Source organism: Aedes albopictus, chromosome 2, assembly GCF_035046485.1.
Source record: "Aedes albopictus strain Foshan chromosome 2, AalbF5, whole genome shotgun sequence".
Classification (NCBI taxonomy): Eukaryota; Metazoa; Arthropoda; class Insecta; order Diptera; family Culicidae; genus Aedes; species Aedes albopictus.
In genome coordinates, this window is record NC_085137.1 from 509,486,773 (window position 1) to 509,501,031 (window position 14,259).

The 14,259-nt window shown below is 36.6% G+C and overlaps 1 protein-coding gene across 1 annotated transcript in view; it reads left to right on the forward strand.

Moving 5' to 3' along the window:
• The window catches only part of LOC109404759 (sodium-coupled monocarboxylate transporter 1), a 247,588-nt gene that overhangs the window by 21,735 nt on the left and 211,594 nt on the right, over positions 1-14,259 (forward strand). The window contains exons 3-5 of the mRNA XM_029870294.2: positions 5,764-5,955; positions 6,033-6,181; positions 7,521-7,682. Of these exons, the coding sequence (XP_029726154.1) occupies positions 5,764-5,955; positions 6,033-6,181; positions 7,521-7,682 (503 nt within the window). The remainder of the gene's footprint in view (positions 1-5,763; positions 5,956-6,032; positions 6,182-7,520; positions 7,683-14,259) is intronic.

Genomic DNA, 14,259 nt, shown 5'->3' on the forward strand with positions numbered 1-14,259 from the left:
TTTGCGCTTGTCTCTGATGCCAATTTTCGTTCCTGTATTTTTTGCCAAAACTGAAATACTGGTTGGATCAGATGTTTTTTGTTTACCAAAATAAATTACAGTTCGACGCCTCTTTTCAAAGATTTAGCAGTTTTGCGTGCTGGAAAAGGTATAACTTTTTCCATCACTCTGACTATGGAGGTCCACTTAGGTAATGTGATCGAGGGGCCTCCAGTTAGCCTAGTGGTTAAGGCTTTGGATCGTCAATCCGGAGACGGCGGGTTCGAGTCCCGTTCTGGTCGGGAACATTTTCTCGACTTCCTGGGCATAGAGTATCATTGTGCTTGCCTCACAATATACTAATTCATGCAATGGCTGACAAAGATAGAGAACTTTCTTTAATTACTGTGGAAGTGCTAATTTTTCATTCAAATGTTCATAACTTTTTTATACGTTAATCAAAAATGTAGAAATTTTGACCAATCATAAACCATATATTGCTTTTTCATTGGTAAAATTTGGAGCAAGACTGAATTAGTTTCCTGAAAGTTAAACAACTTTTAGTAAAGCTTGATGACATATTTAACAATATTAAATATTTATTTCAAAGAATATTGGATAAATTATGTTCTTACTTTTTTGAGGGAACACTAACACAATGTTCATAAGCAATCTTGTTAGGGCTAATTTGATAACTTCAAAAAAAAAAAAATAAATATGAAAAATCTGACGATGTTTATAAATTTACCATATTTTACACATATAATCTGCCAAATGTTTTCCACTAATAAAAGTGCATAAATTAATCGAAAAATACATAGGACCTACCTGCATATGTAGTTTTAATATTTTAAGAAAATTTTAAGAGATTGAATGCACTTGGAACTTTTAAAAATATGATGAATTTCCAAATAATACTCTGAACATATACAGATTTTTTTATATTTTTGTAGTGAATATGAAACCTCAAACAAAGCTGGACATGAAAGCTTTAGGTATAAGCTGTAACACAAGAAAAAATTAAAAAGTTTCATAAAGTACATATTAAGTTATAATGTTTTAGAAATTTGTTCAAAAAACTTATAAAATTTACTAAAAGTTCTATAATCTTCAGAAACTTTATTCGATCTCGCTCAAAATTTTACCAATGGAGCTTTAATATATTGTTTGTGATTGGTCAAACTTTTAACGTTTTTTATTGACGTATAAAAAGTTATGAAAATTAGAATGACAAATTATTTTGTCGAAAAAAATGCTGTTCGGACAATTGTTTGATACACTGTAAATATTAATGATTGAAGATTTAAACTTAAAGATATGAACAACAATCTACTTTTTATTTTGGTAATGCTGATGGTTTCCCTTTGAAAGTAGATTTTTAATCTTTGACGAGACTGTTGGACGTATATCTAGTGTAATAATTCGAAAATTGTCGAAATGGAGAAGTTTAAGGTGGAATTTCAAGAAGATTTTTTTAAAATGATTTTCTTTCTAAATATCTAGAGTCTGTTATCACAAAATTATTTGGAGAATACATCGTTAAACATTAGCGTCGGTAATTTTTTGAAGAAGTTTTAAATATTTAAAATACAATTCTAGCAAAAAAAAGTAAAAAAAACTTCTTGGAGCTTATAGTGATGACTTTTTAAAGTATGGAAAATATTGATTTTTGGTTGATATCGGCAAAGCTTTTGAATAAATTTCTCCCAGTATTTTTGGAAAAATGTTAAATTCTCTGCTTGAACTCAAGAAGGGTTTTTGACGAAATTCTCTAAGATTTTTTTGAAAAATGTTTATTGATAAATTCTAATGAAACTGAGTAGTGAAGTAGTAAAGTTCATTAATCTATCCACATATATAAAAAATGGGATGTAATTTGTGTATCACGATTTGGTTCAAGAGTGAGTCACTGGAACTATAAAATTATTTCACAGTTCCATTTGTGCGGAGTCTTCTTCGTGCAAAACAAAAAAAAAAGAAATTTGACCGATAAATCAAGAATATAAAAAATCTTTTTTGTCACATTTTCCTACAACTGAACAGAATAAAGTACTTGATAAATACTCCACTAATAACTCCAGTTTAGAGCTGTAAATTTTGTCTGGACAATAAATACAATAACTTGAAATTTGATCTGTTAAAATGACGTACATTTGAAAGTGTATCTTTTCAAAATTTCCCAGTACGTCTAATATGGGAGCGTCCATAAATGACGTAGCATTTTTTGGCCTATTTTTTCTCTTCCTCCATTCACGCTAAAACCGCTCAGCACCTAAAATGTGTAAGGCCTACTCATAAGTGCATACTTTCCAGGCCAAACAAAAATGTGTAACAGTTACACATTCTAAAAAACAGCTCATTTACTCTTCTAGATGCAAAATATCGATATTTTTTTTGTTTACCAAGGTCACTTGTGAACCTAACTAGATTGCCGTACAAAATATTTTGCGAATTTCACGATATTGCGGACGCAGGAGCTGATTTTGTGAATGTGCAAGTGTTACACATTTTTGGTGTTGTCAGGAAATTATGCACTTTAGTGCTGAGCGGTCTTAGCGTGTTTTCGCGGCATATTTTGTCATACAAGGTTCGTCATAACGATTTTTTTCACAAAATGAGTAATTTTGCGATAACTTCAAAAGTCTTGCGTATTTAGTGTAATATCTTCATAAATTAAATTTTAAGTTAGGGAAACTTTGTATTTCAGGCAGCTTTGTTCTTTTCGTCATGCGAAGTTTTTTTTTAAACTTGTCCAAGTAATCTGAACTATTCGACCAAGTTTCAGGAAATTTGGCCGACGAAAACTCCTCATGACGAAGATAACAAGCCTGCCGATAACACCCGAAGTCATCATATTACCCTTTGAAGTCAAATCTTTGCATTCTCTGCACGTTAAAAAAAAACGCAGTAGACAGGCAATGCAACTTTTGAGGTTCTTGATCAAGTATTTGACCCTATGTACTCGTTTCTTTTTTCCTCCCCTGTCGGGGAAATTAAGCCACTGCACCCAATAAGCTGAAATTTTGTGGCAGATCAGGTTCCATCTGGATCCCAAGCATTTCCAACCGGAATGTTTGATAAACTCCTTTCATGAATTGTATACTTATCAATATTTTCTAGAAAGTCCCTTCATAAGTTGTTCAATTCGCTATTTCAAAACTTGGGATTTGTCTGTGAAGTCCTCTAAAGTTTTTGCAGTAGCTTATCTTAAACTTTCATCCAGTCTTCAGTAGCTAATTTCACAAAAAGGTATTCTGCTAACTTAAAAAAAAAAATACGAATGCTCCTAAAAATTTTGGAAACCTTTTAGAAAAAATCGGCTTTCTAATCAAAATCTCTTGCATATACAGTGAATGGACAAAATGATCGGAAACGTTTCAATGGCCCTACTTTTGATATTGTATTAGAAAATCTCTGACAGTTAGCGAGAAATTGTTCACTAAACTTCAAAACACCGTTTTTTAAGATTTTATGAGAAAATCGGTGTCAAACAGCCACTTCTTGGAAAATCGCTATGGTGGAACTTAGTCCCCATTTTCTTTATCTCGCCAAAGATATAGTTATTCGAAAATCAAAGTATTTCAAAACCAAAACTTTCAATTATAAAAAGAATCATAAATTGTGTTGAGTGTAAACAAATGTAAGAAAAATCTTAGATAAAATATTGGCAGTTCCAGCTCAAACTAATCTCTGAAAATCAAAACTAGAAAGAATAGCCTATGATTAAAAGAAGGAAATATTTCTGATCATCATATTGGCAGTTAGAATGTCAAAAACTTCCTCTAAATTCTTTTGGTCATAAGTCGGCCAAACGACCCATTCGTCGCCGGACACCACAGTCACTATATATAACACAGCGAAACCAAAATTAACTATTGGTCTGTCTCAAGAGCAAACTTATGTTTCTCTGATGGATTTTGGGCCGCTGAGTCCGAATCCGGGCCCAGTTTTGCTCCATCACGTTACAATTTTGAGCTATACCGCAATTTATAGGGTAAAATATGCGATTTTGGGCTTTTTTGATTGCTAGCCATTAAGATTGGAAATATTTCCATTTTTTAAGGAATCAAAAGGTAAATTGGTCAATTAATATGTACATTAACGACTCATGTAAAATATTTCGATTTTCAAAATCGAATTGGATTAGTTTTAAGCGAATTATGCTAGGTACAATATTTCCATACAAGTCACCCTCCAAAAGTTGCATGCAAGTACATAAAATACTTACATCTTTCAAATTTGATTTAGTAAAACAAAATATTTTGTATGAGTTGTCAATTTAGATGTTGATTGCCCAATTTACCTTTTGATTGCTCAAAAAAATATTTCCATGCTTAATGGCTAGCAATCAAAAAAGCCCCAAATCGCACATTTTGCCCTATAAATTGAGGTATAGCTTAAAATTGTGACGCGCTGGAGCAAATCTGAACCAGGATTCGGATTCAGCGGTCCAAAATCAGTCAGAGACACATAAGTTTGCTGTTGAGACAATGCAATATTACGCTGTGTAATTATATACAGTCGGTCGAATAGAAAATCCAGAAAACTGGCAACTGGAATATCTAACCAAATATACTGGCAACTCTAGAGAAGTTCAAGTTTTCAACAGCTTTTGTGTTTTACATAGTGTAATTAAACATTCATTCGCTCATTAACTGCACTGATTTTTCATAATATGGTTGAATGAATAAATAATAATAAATAAGATTAACAATCATTCTTTATCTCTACTACTAAAATCTTTGCTGTTGTCATACTCTTCTCATTTTCAAGCTATCTCGAACTGTCAAATACACTTGGCTCCGATTATTCTATTCGTCAGACTGTAGAGGAGCCTCATTCAAAATGCTAAGGTGGGGTAAAATGGCCTAACTCATAAAATCATTCCTGAATGTAGTTTGATCATCGAAAAATTATGGACGTAATTTTTGGTTCCGGGACATTTACCCGAATGCCGTTTGGCCGAACGCCGTTTGACCGAAAGGATCATTTGGCCGTACGTTGTTCCTATGATTAAAAGAAGGAAATATTCCTGATGATCCTATTGGCAGCTACAATGTTACTCGGACGTCTGAATTCATTTGATCTTAATTCGGCATTCGGCCAAATGACCCTTTCGGCCAGATGGCATTCGGCCAAACGGCGTTCATAATTCTTGAATGTTGAAATGGAGACGCTTGGTTGATGATGCTACCCATGAATAAGCAGTTTGAACTATAGACACTATAGAGACTCGCGGAAACATGGTTGAGAAATATGATTTTAGTGTGTTTTACCGTGAATTTGGAGCGTACCGAGCAAATATGACGTCACGTTATCCATTATCGCTATTGAAATCGTAACGTCATGCTCATTTGGCCACACTTACCGACAGTTCGTCTGTCTTCGCCTCCGCGAGTCTATGGAATCCAAAGTGTCTATAGTTTGAACCTCAATGGTTTTTGAACACTAAAAAGTATTGAAATACATAAGGTTTAGAAATGGTCCATTTGACGTATCTAGAAAATATTATTTAGTTACTCTTCGCATCTTGCATGTTTTTATAACAAAACCATTTTTCATTGTGATTGAATCACGCTTGAAACATGGCGTTTTGCACCAAATTCCAAAGGCATTCATGAGTATCACTCAATGCTGCCACAACATTAAAGTAGCGCAAAGAATTCAATTGCTGATTGATATGCCCATTTGTATCTAGTTCAATTTTCATCATTTTTATATACCACATCTTTCCATTCAGCAGAACAACGCCGGCTCTGACGCAATCCATGTCTCCATTCACAGGTATATTCTACGGGTACTTTGGCAAGTCCAAAGAGCAAAATGAGGCCTCGGATTCCAACGAATTCCTGCTCGGCTCCGGTATGACCGTTTTCCCCGTGACGCTAAGTCTGACCACGAGTTTCATCACGGCAATAGAACTTCTGGGAAACCCGTCGGAAATGTTTTTCAGCGGAACGCAGTTTTCTCTGATAGGTAGGCTCAAGCCCCGGCAAAACAAACATAATATTTACTCATCTGGGGTGTTCCTAAATGTTTGATTTGATTTCCAGTAATCTCCGCCCTGCTCGTTATCCCCGTCGCCATCAAGCTGTTCTATCCGGTCTACTACAAAATGAACCTAACGAGCTGCTACGAGTACCTGGGATCGAGATTCGACAACAGACTTCGAGTTTTCGGTGCCATTCTCTACGTCTTGCAGGTAAGCCCTGTGGTTTCCAAATGATTCCACGCAGCACAAATTAAATCATCCACATACACACGCACACTCATATACCCTGCACCCTCGACCTAAATGAAGTGGAAAGGCTTAGGGAGGCGTAATAACTCGTTTTCTTGGCTTTGAAAAACCCATAACCGGCTGAGGTTTTCGGGATGCGGTGGGATCTGATTATGGCGCTGACAGAAATTGACTTCACAATTCAATCAAACAGTCCCAAAAACCCGGCAATTAATCAACTTTCTGATGTAATTTGCCATTCTCCCAGAACACAAGCCGTATGCTGGTTTTTCGATTTCTACTGCAAAACCAGAAAACCAATTAGCTTCGGCAGAGAGCAAAGTGGACCTTTTTGTGGAATTTGATTCGTCGGTCGTTAGCTGTGGGATTGCAGGGGAAAAATTATTGATTAACAATTATAACAGCAAACATTTCCCATTGGGTGGGTATAAGATCGAGCCGAGCCGGTCGAAGTCAATCCCAAAAGGAGCCATCGTCTTTGTCGTCGTCGCCTCTGATTTGATTAGACTGAGTTTAGGCGAGCAAAATGTAAGACAGGATGGTAGTCGGTTGTAAAATTCTTCAGCTATGACTTATAATTTCCTCCGCTATCCACGTGTCGTTTGACAGTTGAGGAAGGTTAAACTGTAGTTGCAAGAAGTAAAGCAATTGGTATATAAAACATTTATAAATTGCAGTATTTTGCACCATTTTTGTTATTCCAGTTTAATACTTTCTCACTTAAATTCTTTCATATATGTTTGTGAAACTAGCTTCCTAGAAAAAAATAAACTGTTGTTCAATAGATGAATCAGGAAATCCCAAATTTCTCTTATTGTTTTGTTCAAGTGCTAACCGACATCTGCAGAGCTGAAGCGCCAACTAAAAAGATTAACATTGTTCGTAAGCGTAATCCGACAATTCATATAGTCATTCTCCCAGTTACTGTAGGCGAAACCCCATTCACCCGGTGTAATCACATCCTGTAACACGCTGTAATCCTTTTAGTTAACATTATCCTAGCGTACTTGCAATGCAGCTGGTATCATCGTGAAAAAAGCCAACTGAAGTACACTATCCCACCCGACCCAGACAAACACAAGTACAATATCATCTAATCTTGTGTAATTCAGCTCACTCCTTCGTTGTTCCATGAGACGAGTTTTTCTCGATTCAGCTTCGGCTTCAGTCTTCAACCTCAAGTGCATCCCGCTTCTACTAGAGGGCATCATCCTACTCTTACTGTTACGTTCCAGTATATGGAGCTTTCCCAGGCAAACCGTACACTAACCTACATCCATCCGGTATTTATTACTTGTAGATGTCTTTCTACACGTCGGTGGCCGTCCTGGCGCCCGCCATCGCCCTCTCCAAAGCAACAGGTTTGGATACGCATGTGGCCGTGGTGCTGATCTACTTCGTGTGTATTTTCTACTCGTCGCAGGGCGGTCTGAAGGCTGTCGTCATCGCTGATACATTCCAGGTGAGTACAAATTGTGATGTGTGAGCTAGCATGGGAGGTGGGGAAAATCACTACTGGTGGTGGACGAACGGATGCTACAGGCAGGTATGGCGCAGCTATTCCGATCCAAGTGAAACATGTTTTTTCATGGGTTGTTAGCTTGAATAACTTTCGAGTTGGCATCGTTGATTGAATCTGATGTATGGAACAGTACATGATAACAGTAAGCTATCTTGGCAAGGAAATCAGTTTTTTTGCCGTATTATTCGTTCTTTTTTATTAGTTTGTAAATATTACATAATTCAGCACCTGCATTTTAAAAGGAGGCTGATACAAATATATTTTAGACGTTTTGTCTCCCCCTCCTTCCAAAAAATTTTGCTGGATTTAGCATTTTGAGGGGGCTGATAAAAAATATTTATCAAAATATCGGGGTTGGTGAAAATTCTTTAACAAATCCTATAAGTTTTAAGTGTTTTCAGCTTAAATGCTTTATTATTTTTATCCCCCCCTCGAGGAGCCAAAGAAGGGTGGGACAAAAAGAATAAATATTTGTAACGGCCAACTGTGTAACTATGTTAGATGAAAGATTGTAAAAAATAATGTGAAGAAAGCTTGGATCTAGGTTACAGCATCAGGAGAAATATTTTAATAATTAACTCTCTATCTCAAATTTAATGATTATTATTATTGTCTTTATTAATGAGATTTTCAACCCTTGATTGGTTCGCCTCAAACAAATTTGAAGATCTCCGTTTGAGCAATTCGGGGTTTACTTGATTAAATGGAACGTTTTTTTTTACAAAAAAAAAATCGATTTTTTCCATACATTGTTTCTGAAATATTGAAACTTCTACCGTTAGAAAGTTTCGTCGCTTGTTTTCGAGTAATCTGATGTCTCCAAAATAAAACACAGCACACCATTTCATTTGAAATCATTTATTTACAATACCTAATTCTTCCACGACATTGCTTAGATGAAAACTGCGTACATGGATATGTGTATAGTTTGCTGCAATTTTCTAAAAGTTCAAACAGGGGAAAGCAGCGAATGTGTGTTATGTCTCTAATAGGGATTTTTTATTATCTTACAAATTGTGCCAAAGGGTCTCAGATTTTCATGAAACTTTTTCCACAGGCAGGGCTCATGGATACATGAACAAAAAATATTGAGAAAAATTCAGGGTCGCCTATTTTCTCTGAAAACTCAGGTGGAAATTGTTTGTTTTCCCCTGACACTACTTACTTTGAAAAATCCATTTCCACAAAATTGGTCATAACTCAGGAACAAAAAAAAAAGTGCATTCCATGGTGCATTCCAAAAATTTCAGCGATCAAAACTGATGAAATTACCTTCTCAAAAATATTTTTTTTTTAAATTTTCCTCGAGTTCGGGCATAGTTTTTCCGGCTTTTCTTTATGAATTTTCTCAACTGTGGAAATTTTTTCCCAGTTCATATTTTTTTTTTGGATTTCTGAGAAAATTTTCTTTTATTTTCTAAGAAAAAACTTTGTTTCTACGATTCTTGAGTTATGATTTTTCAAAAAAAGGCTCATATGGCACATTTGGAAATTTTTCAACACAATTGGTCACAACTCAAAAACGAAAAAAAGTGCATTCCAAAAATATTTTTTTGAAAATTTTCCACGAGTTCGGGCATAGAGTGAACATTTGTATGGGAAGTCTGTAACCCAAATGTTGAACGCTTCCTGAAGTTAGTTCATCCTAATGTTGGACGGTTCTCGCCATGGTTCTCGCTAATTGTTGAACGGTTTGTTCGAAATTGATGACCCGACATAAACCTATCATTGATCTGTTTTTTTTTGGGCACCAAACTCAGCATAGACCTAACAGTTATCCGATGTGAGTCCAACAGTGGTCCAACATTTGATAAAATTTGAGCCGACATTGACCCGACATTCGATATTTTTTTTCACTCTGGTGGAGTTTTTTTCCGGGTTTTTCGTATTTTGTGCCCAACTAGTCCCAGCTAGTGACAATTCATTTATATGACAAGGAATTGAAAACCCGTGGGTTGCTCCTGAACCCCCAGGAACGCCTTGATATACTCCTGGGACCCCCTTAGCACTCTGAATCCCTTTTGAACACCTCTGGAACGTCCTTGAAACCCATTGAAAACCACTGGAACCTTTCTGAAGCCCTCCGGAACACCCCAAGAATATCCCTGGAACGCCCTTGAAACCCCATGAAATGCACGGTTAGATAAAGTGAAAAAAAATCTGGCAGTATTGCTAACATCGTAGTGCCAGTGTTCAACAATTGGATGCATAATGATAGTGTGATAAGAAAAATATTTTTTTCACAATAATTTATAATGAAAATGTGATTTTAAACAATGTTAAACTGTTAAGCACTCCCTTCCAGTTTTTGTAATTATGGTGTGACTTTGATATTTGTGGTCGATTTGCCTGCAAAGCTTATTTCATAACAGCAATTTCCTAAAATTAATCTTAAGAATTTTGCAGTTTTGAGGTTTGTGTGGAAATACCAGCGGACTCCACCCAACTATGCAAGGCAGGGGTGGTATTTAGGAGTAGGAGGCGCATGGTAGGTAGCTACCTAGGTCATGGATTATTGACACATAGTCTTGAGCACTGACTAGTTTGAAATAAAATCTTTACAATTGTGGAAAATCGCCGTTTTGCACGCTTAACTTTCGATTTTACTTGTCATTCTTTAGCTTCACCGGCGCAATTTTAGATTTTGTGTGAGTGCATCTTCAGAAAACTCCATGAATAAAATAATATAGTGTAAAAGCGTTTGTCTCAAAGGTATACATTGCCTGAAACTGTCCAACCTGGAGCGCACAGTTGCTGGTAATTGAAATCTACTGCACAGTTTGACCCACAACAAATGTGAGCATTTTCCAAACTCCAAACTTCCAAGATTTTAGCATTATTTCCACTATTTATGTATGTGTGATCTTGAATTTCTGTACTGCAGGGGTTCTCAAACTTTTTCAGCTTGCAACCCACTTTTGATTTTAAAAGAATTTAGCGACCCACCACCATGAAAGTTCATAAAATAAGTAATTTAAGCACTTTAGGCAAAATACCCTCTTGGAATGAGTGCCACCAGTTTTGTACCTTTTTATTCTGTCCTATTTTGCTTATCCTTTGACAGATACGCGTATTTCGACTACCACTTGTAATCTTCCTCAGTATCAGTTATCCACATAAGTTAATGAAGACTTCGCGACTCACCAATAATCAGTCCACGATCCACCAGTAGGTCGCGATCCATAGTTTGAGAAACACTGCTGTACTGTATTGTTGCATCAATCCTGGTAGAGGACATCTGAGCAAACTCAGAGAACCTAATAGATACAATGACACTCATGTTTACATCCATGCATAACTAGAATCATTGCTTTTGAAGCATGTCATTTCGACAATCTGAATTCAACCACCTACAGCTCGTTTTAGAAGCTGAACCTGAGAATATAGTTCATGAAAAACTTATGCGGCTAGACCAGTTCTATAAGAAAGTCAACGAAACCACTCTTTTTCCATTATTTGAGGTAAATGTCACGGACTACATCCGAAAAATGCAAATTGGTGTTCACCGTGATATTTATAGTGAATATACCTTCTTCACCCTACTTCTTTCCACTCACTTTCTAATTCTAGTCTGACCTTCATTCTTCGGGACCCCTTTCTTCTGCCTTTCCTCAGCAGATCCTCTCCTTCCTCTCCTTCTTCCTCTTCTGCTTCTTTTCCAAGTTCTTTGCGGCCTTTGCCGCCCAATCAAATTTGTAGAACGGGTTTGAGGTAGATCCTCGTCCTGGAGTAGCGGATGGCCGGATCTTCTCTTGTATGTCCGGATGTCTTCATGGCGGAGGATGACTCGTTTTTGGGTAGGGGTTCGCCTTGGACCTCGGATTTGATGTAACCAGGTTTTAACGGTAAAACCTCGGGGTTTTGTTGGAAGAAGAGTATTCCTGGTAGTTTGTAATTCATGGAATGAGCTGAATTCTGGTTTTACATGTGCTCTTGTCCACACACACATTAGACACTATGCAATGGTCGTTACTAGAACGAATTACTTGAGTTAATGGCCGATCTTATCATTCCGATCAAAGCAGGATTCACTCGAATATGGTCTCCTTCCACAGCGTCTTTTTTCGGTGACCATCAACACACAGAGTGGAAATCAACGCCATAAACACTTTCCTAAATTTAGTTCTAATATACAGACGATTACTACTCAAGACCGTGACAATCTGTCATAAACCTGCTAAGGCAGTACTACGAACCGTTACAAATGGTTTAGGCTGAATTACTCACCATCCGATCAGAAAAGCATAGTTTTAGATGTAGGAATGGAATTCATGGGAATTTAAGATAGATTAAGGAGGTTTCAGCGACACTTTGGTACGTTTCTGGGGCGTTCTCTAGGAAGATTTTTGGAGGTTTTACGGGAGTTCGAGATTTATTTTATAGGATTCAAAGCCCTTTCAAGGGCGTTCAAAAAGGTTGAAGAGGCGTTTCAGAGGGATTCAGAGAGTCCCCTTTACACTCCCTGAGACAGCCTGAAACGCCCCTGTGAACGAAATAAACACCTCAAATCCGCCTGAACCACCTAAACCCCCAAAGATTAACCAAGAACTGCACATGAACCCTCCAGAGACCCCGTCGAACCCCCTGAACACCTCTGAAACACGCTTCAGAGACTCCCTAAAATGCTCCCTAAAGCCCATTTATCCTCCTCTTTGAAACTCTCTGATATTTCTTTGATGCCCACCTGAAACCCCATGAACACCCTGAACCCTCATGCTTCGAAACACCTTTGAATGTTCCATGAAATCCCACCAGAAGCCTTTTAAGCCCGTATGAAACTCCCTGAAATTCCCCCTAAACCCATGTAAAATCCTTTCAGAAACCCTTATTGCTCCTTCTTGAGGCTCCCCGGATCACTCATTTGTCTTTCTCTCCCTTAGATCTTTCTGAGACCTCCTTTTCTGCCCATATTCGCATAGTTGACGTAAGCGCCACTGTAGTTTTCAACATAAATTTGAAGTTTGAACAATGAATAATGGAAAATTCAAGATTTTTTTTTCTAGTTGACATCTAGCTAGTGATAAGATCCTGTGCTGTATTAAAAAAAAACTGGTTTAAATTATGCACATCTGACAGATATTAGCTTGTGAATATACGGATGAGATACGGATGAAAATTTATACGATTCTTAATCACCCTTTCATCTCTTGGTTCTTCGCATGCAGCCTAAGATTTTTGAGATCTTCTTCACAAATCCTTACGTAATTAACGGACGATCCCATATCGAAGGGTTATGTCACACATTCCCTTTGAAAATCTTCCGAAAAATCTATTTTAGGAATGTGTTGGACTTTAAGGGTTTTATATCGAGAACCATTTTAGTCGGATGGCTATCCGACATTCTGATGACGTGACCTGCCTATCGTAGCCCCCCTGCCCTAGAAATTGTCCCATTATTTTCCTAACAATTTTGGCACAAATTTCTTACGAATAAAGTTTGTACATTAGGCAACGGCTTATTTTTCAAAAGTTGTTGAAACCTGGTAAGCTCTTTTGGATTCAAATTACATAAAAAGAGAAACATTTGAGTTTGGGCCAAAAATATTACCATAACTTTTTCAATTTTCAACTGATATCAATCTTTTTGCTTTTTGCACTTAGTGTACTGGAGAGGCTATATGTTCACTCAAAAAACGGTTTTACGAAAAAAGTCTCGGAGGATCAAGTCTCATATACCAATCAACTCAGTTCGACGAATGTCTGCATGTATGTATGTGTGTGTATGTCTGTGCGCAAAATAAGTTAATTAACTTTTAAGGCACTTCCCATTGGCCGATTTTTCGGATTATAGCTCGAATCGAACCGGAATTTTATCGCATTGATTGCTATTCAAAATGTTCTGAATCGTTCTGAATTATGGCCATTTCAGTGATCCGGACCAGCACCTGTTGAACTGGCCGTACATAAAACTGAACCAAGCCCCATCATGCGACATATCAAACTGCGGCGATGTTTGTAACATTTAGCATGGTTGACGAATTTTGTGCGGAAATCATCACTGGCGACCAGAAATTCCACGATATCGGCCCAAAATTCAAGATGGCAGCCTAATATTCAAGATGTTATTTTTGGTGCCATGAGGTTTTTTTTATGAATCTCTCATAAATTAATTTTTGAATTAACTAGTGAAATATATTTTTTTTACAAAGTCACGCAAAATATGAGTTTTTAAAGATTTTATTTATTTTTTCTCCGTTTTACAAAAAAAAAAAATACTTTAGGGCCCGATAACTCTTTAACTTTGTACTTAAAATTTGTAAATAATCATATGGAAGCCTAAAATTTTATTTTTTTGAGTTTTTTTAATTAAAAAATGTTTTTAAGTTCTAAATGCAAGAGAATACTTAAAAAAAAAATCCTTCTCTTCTTTACATATCCCTAAATATGATGCTTTGTATCTGGTTTGAAGTAAACACTTTGTCCTAAACTCCAATTTAACATGAAAAAAATGTTTTTGCAGTTTTTGGAGAAAAGTATCATAGAAAAGAATACTTTAACGAATAGTTTATTCAGGACA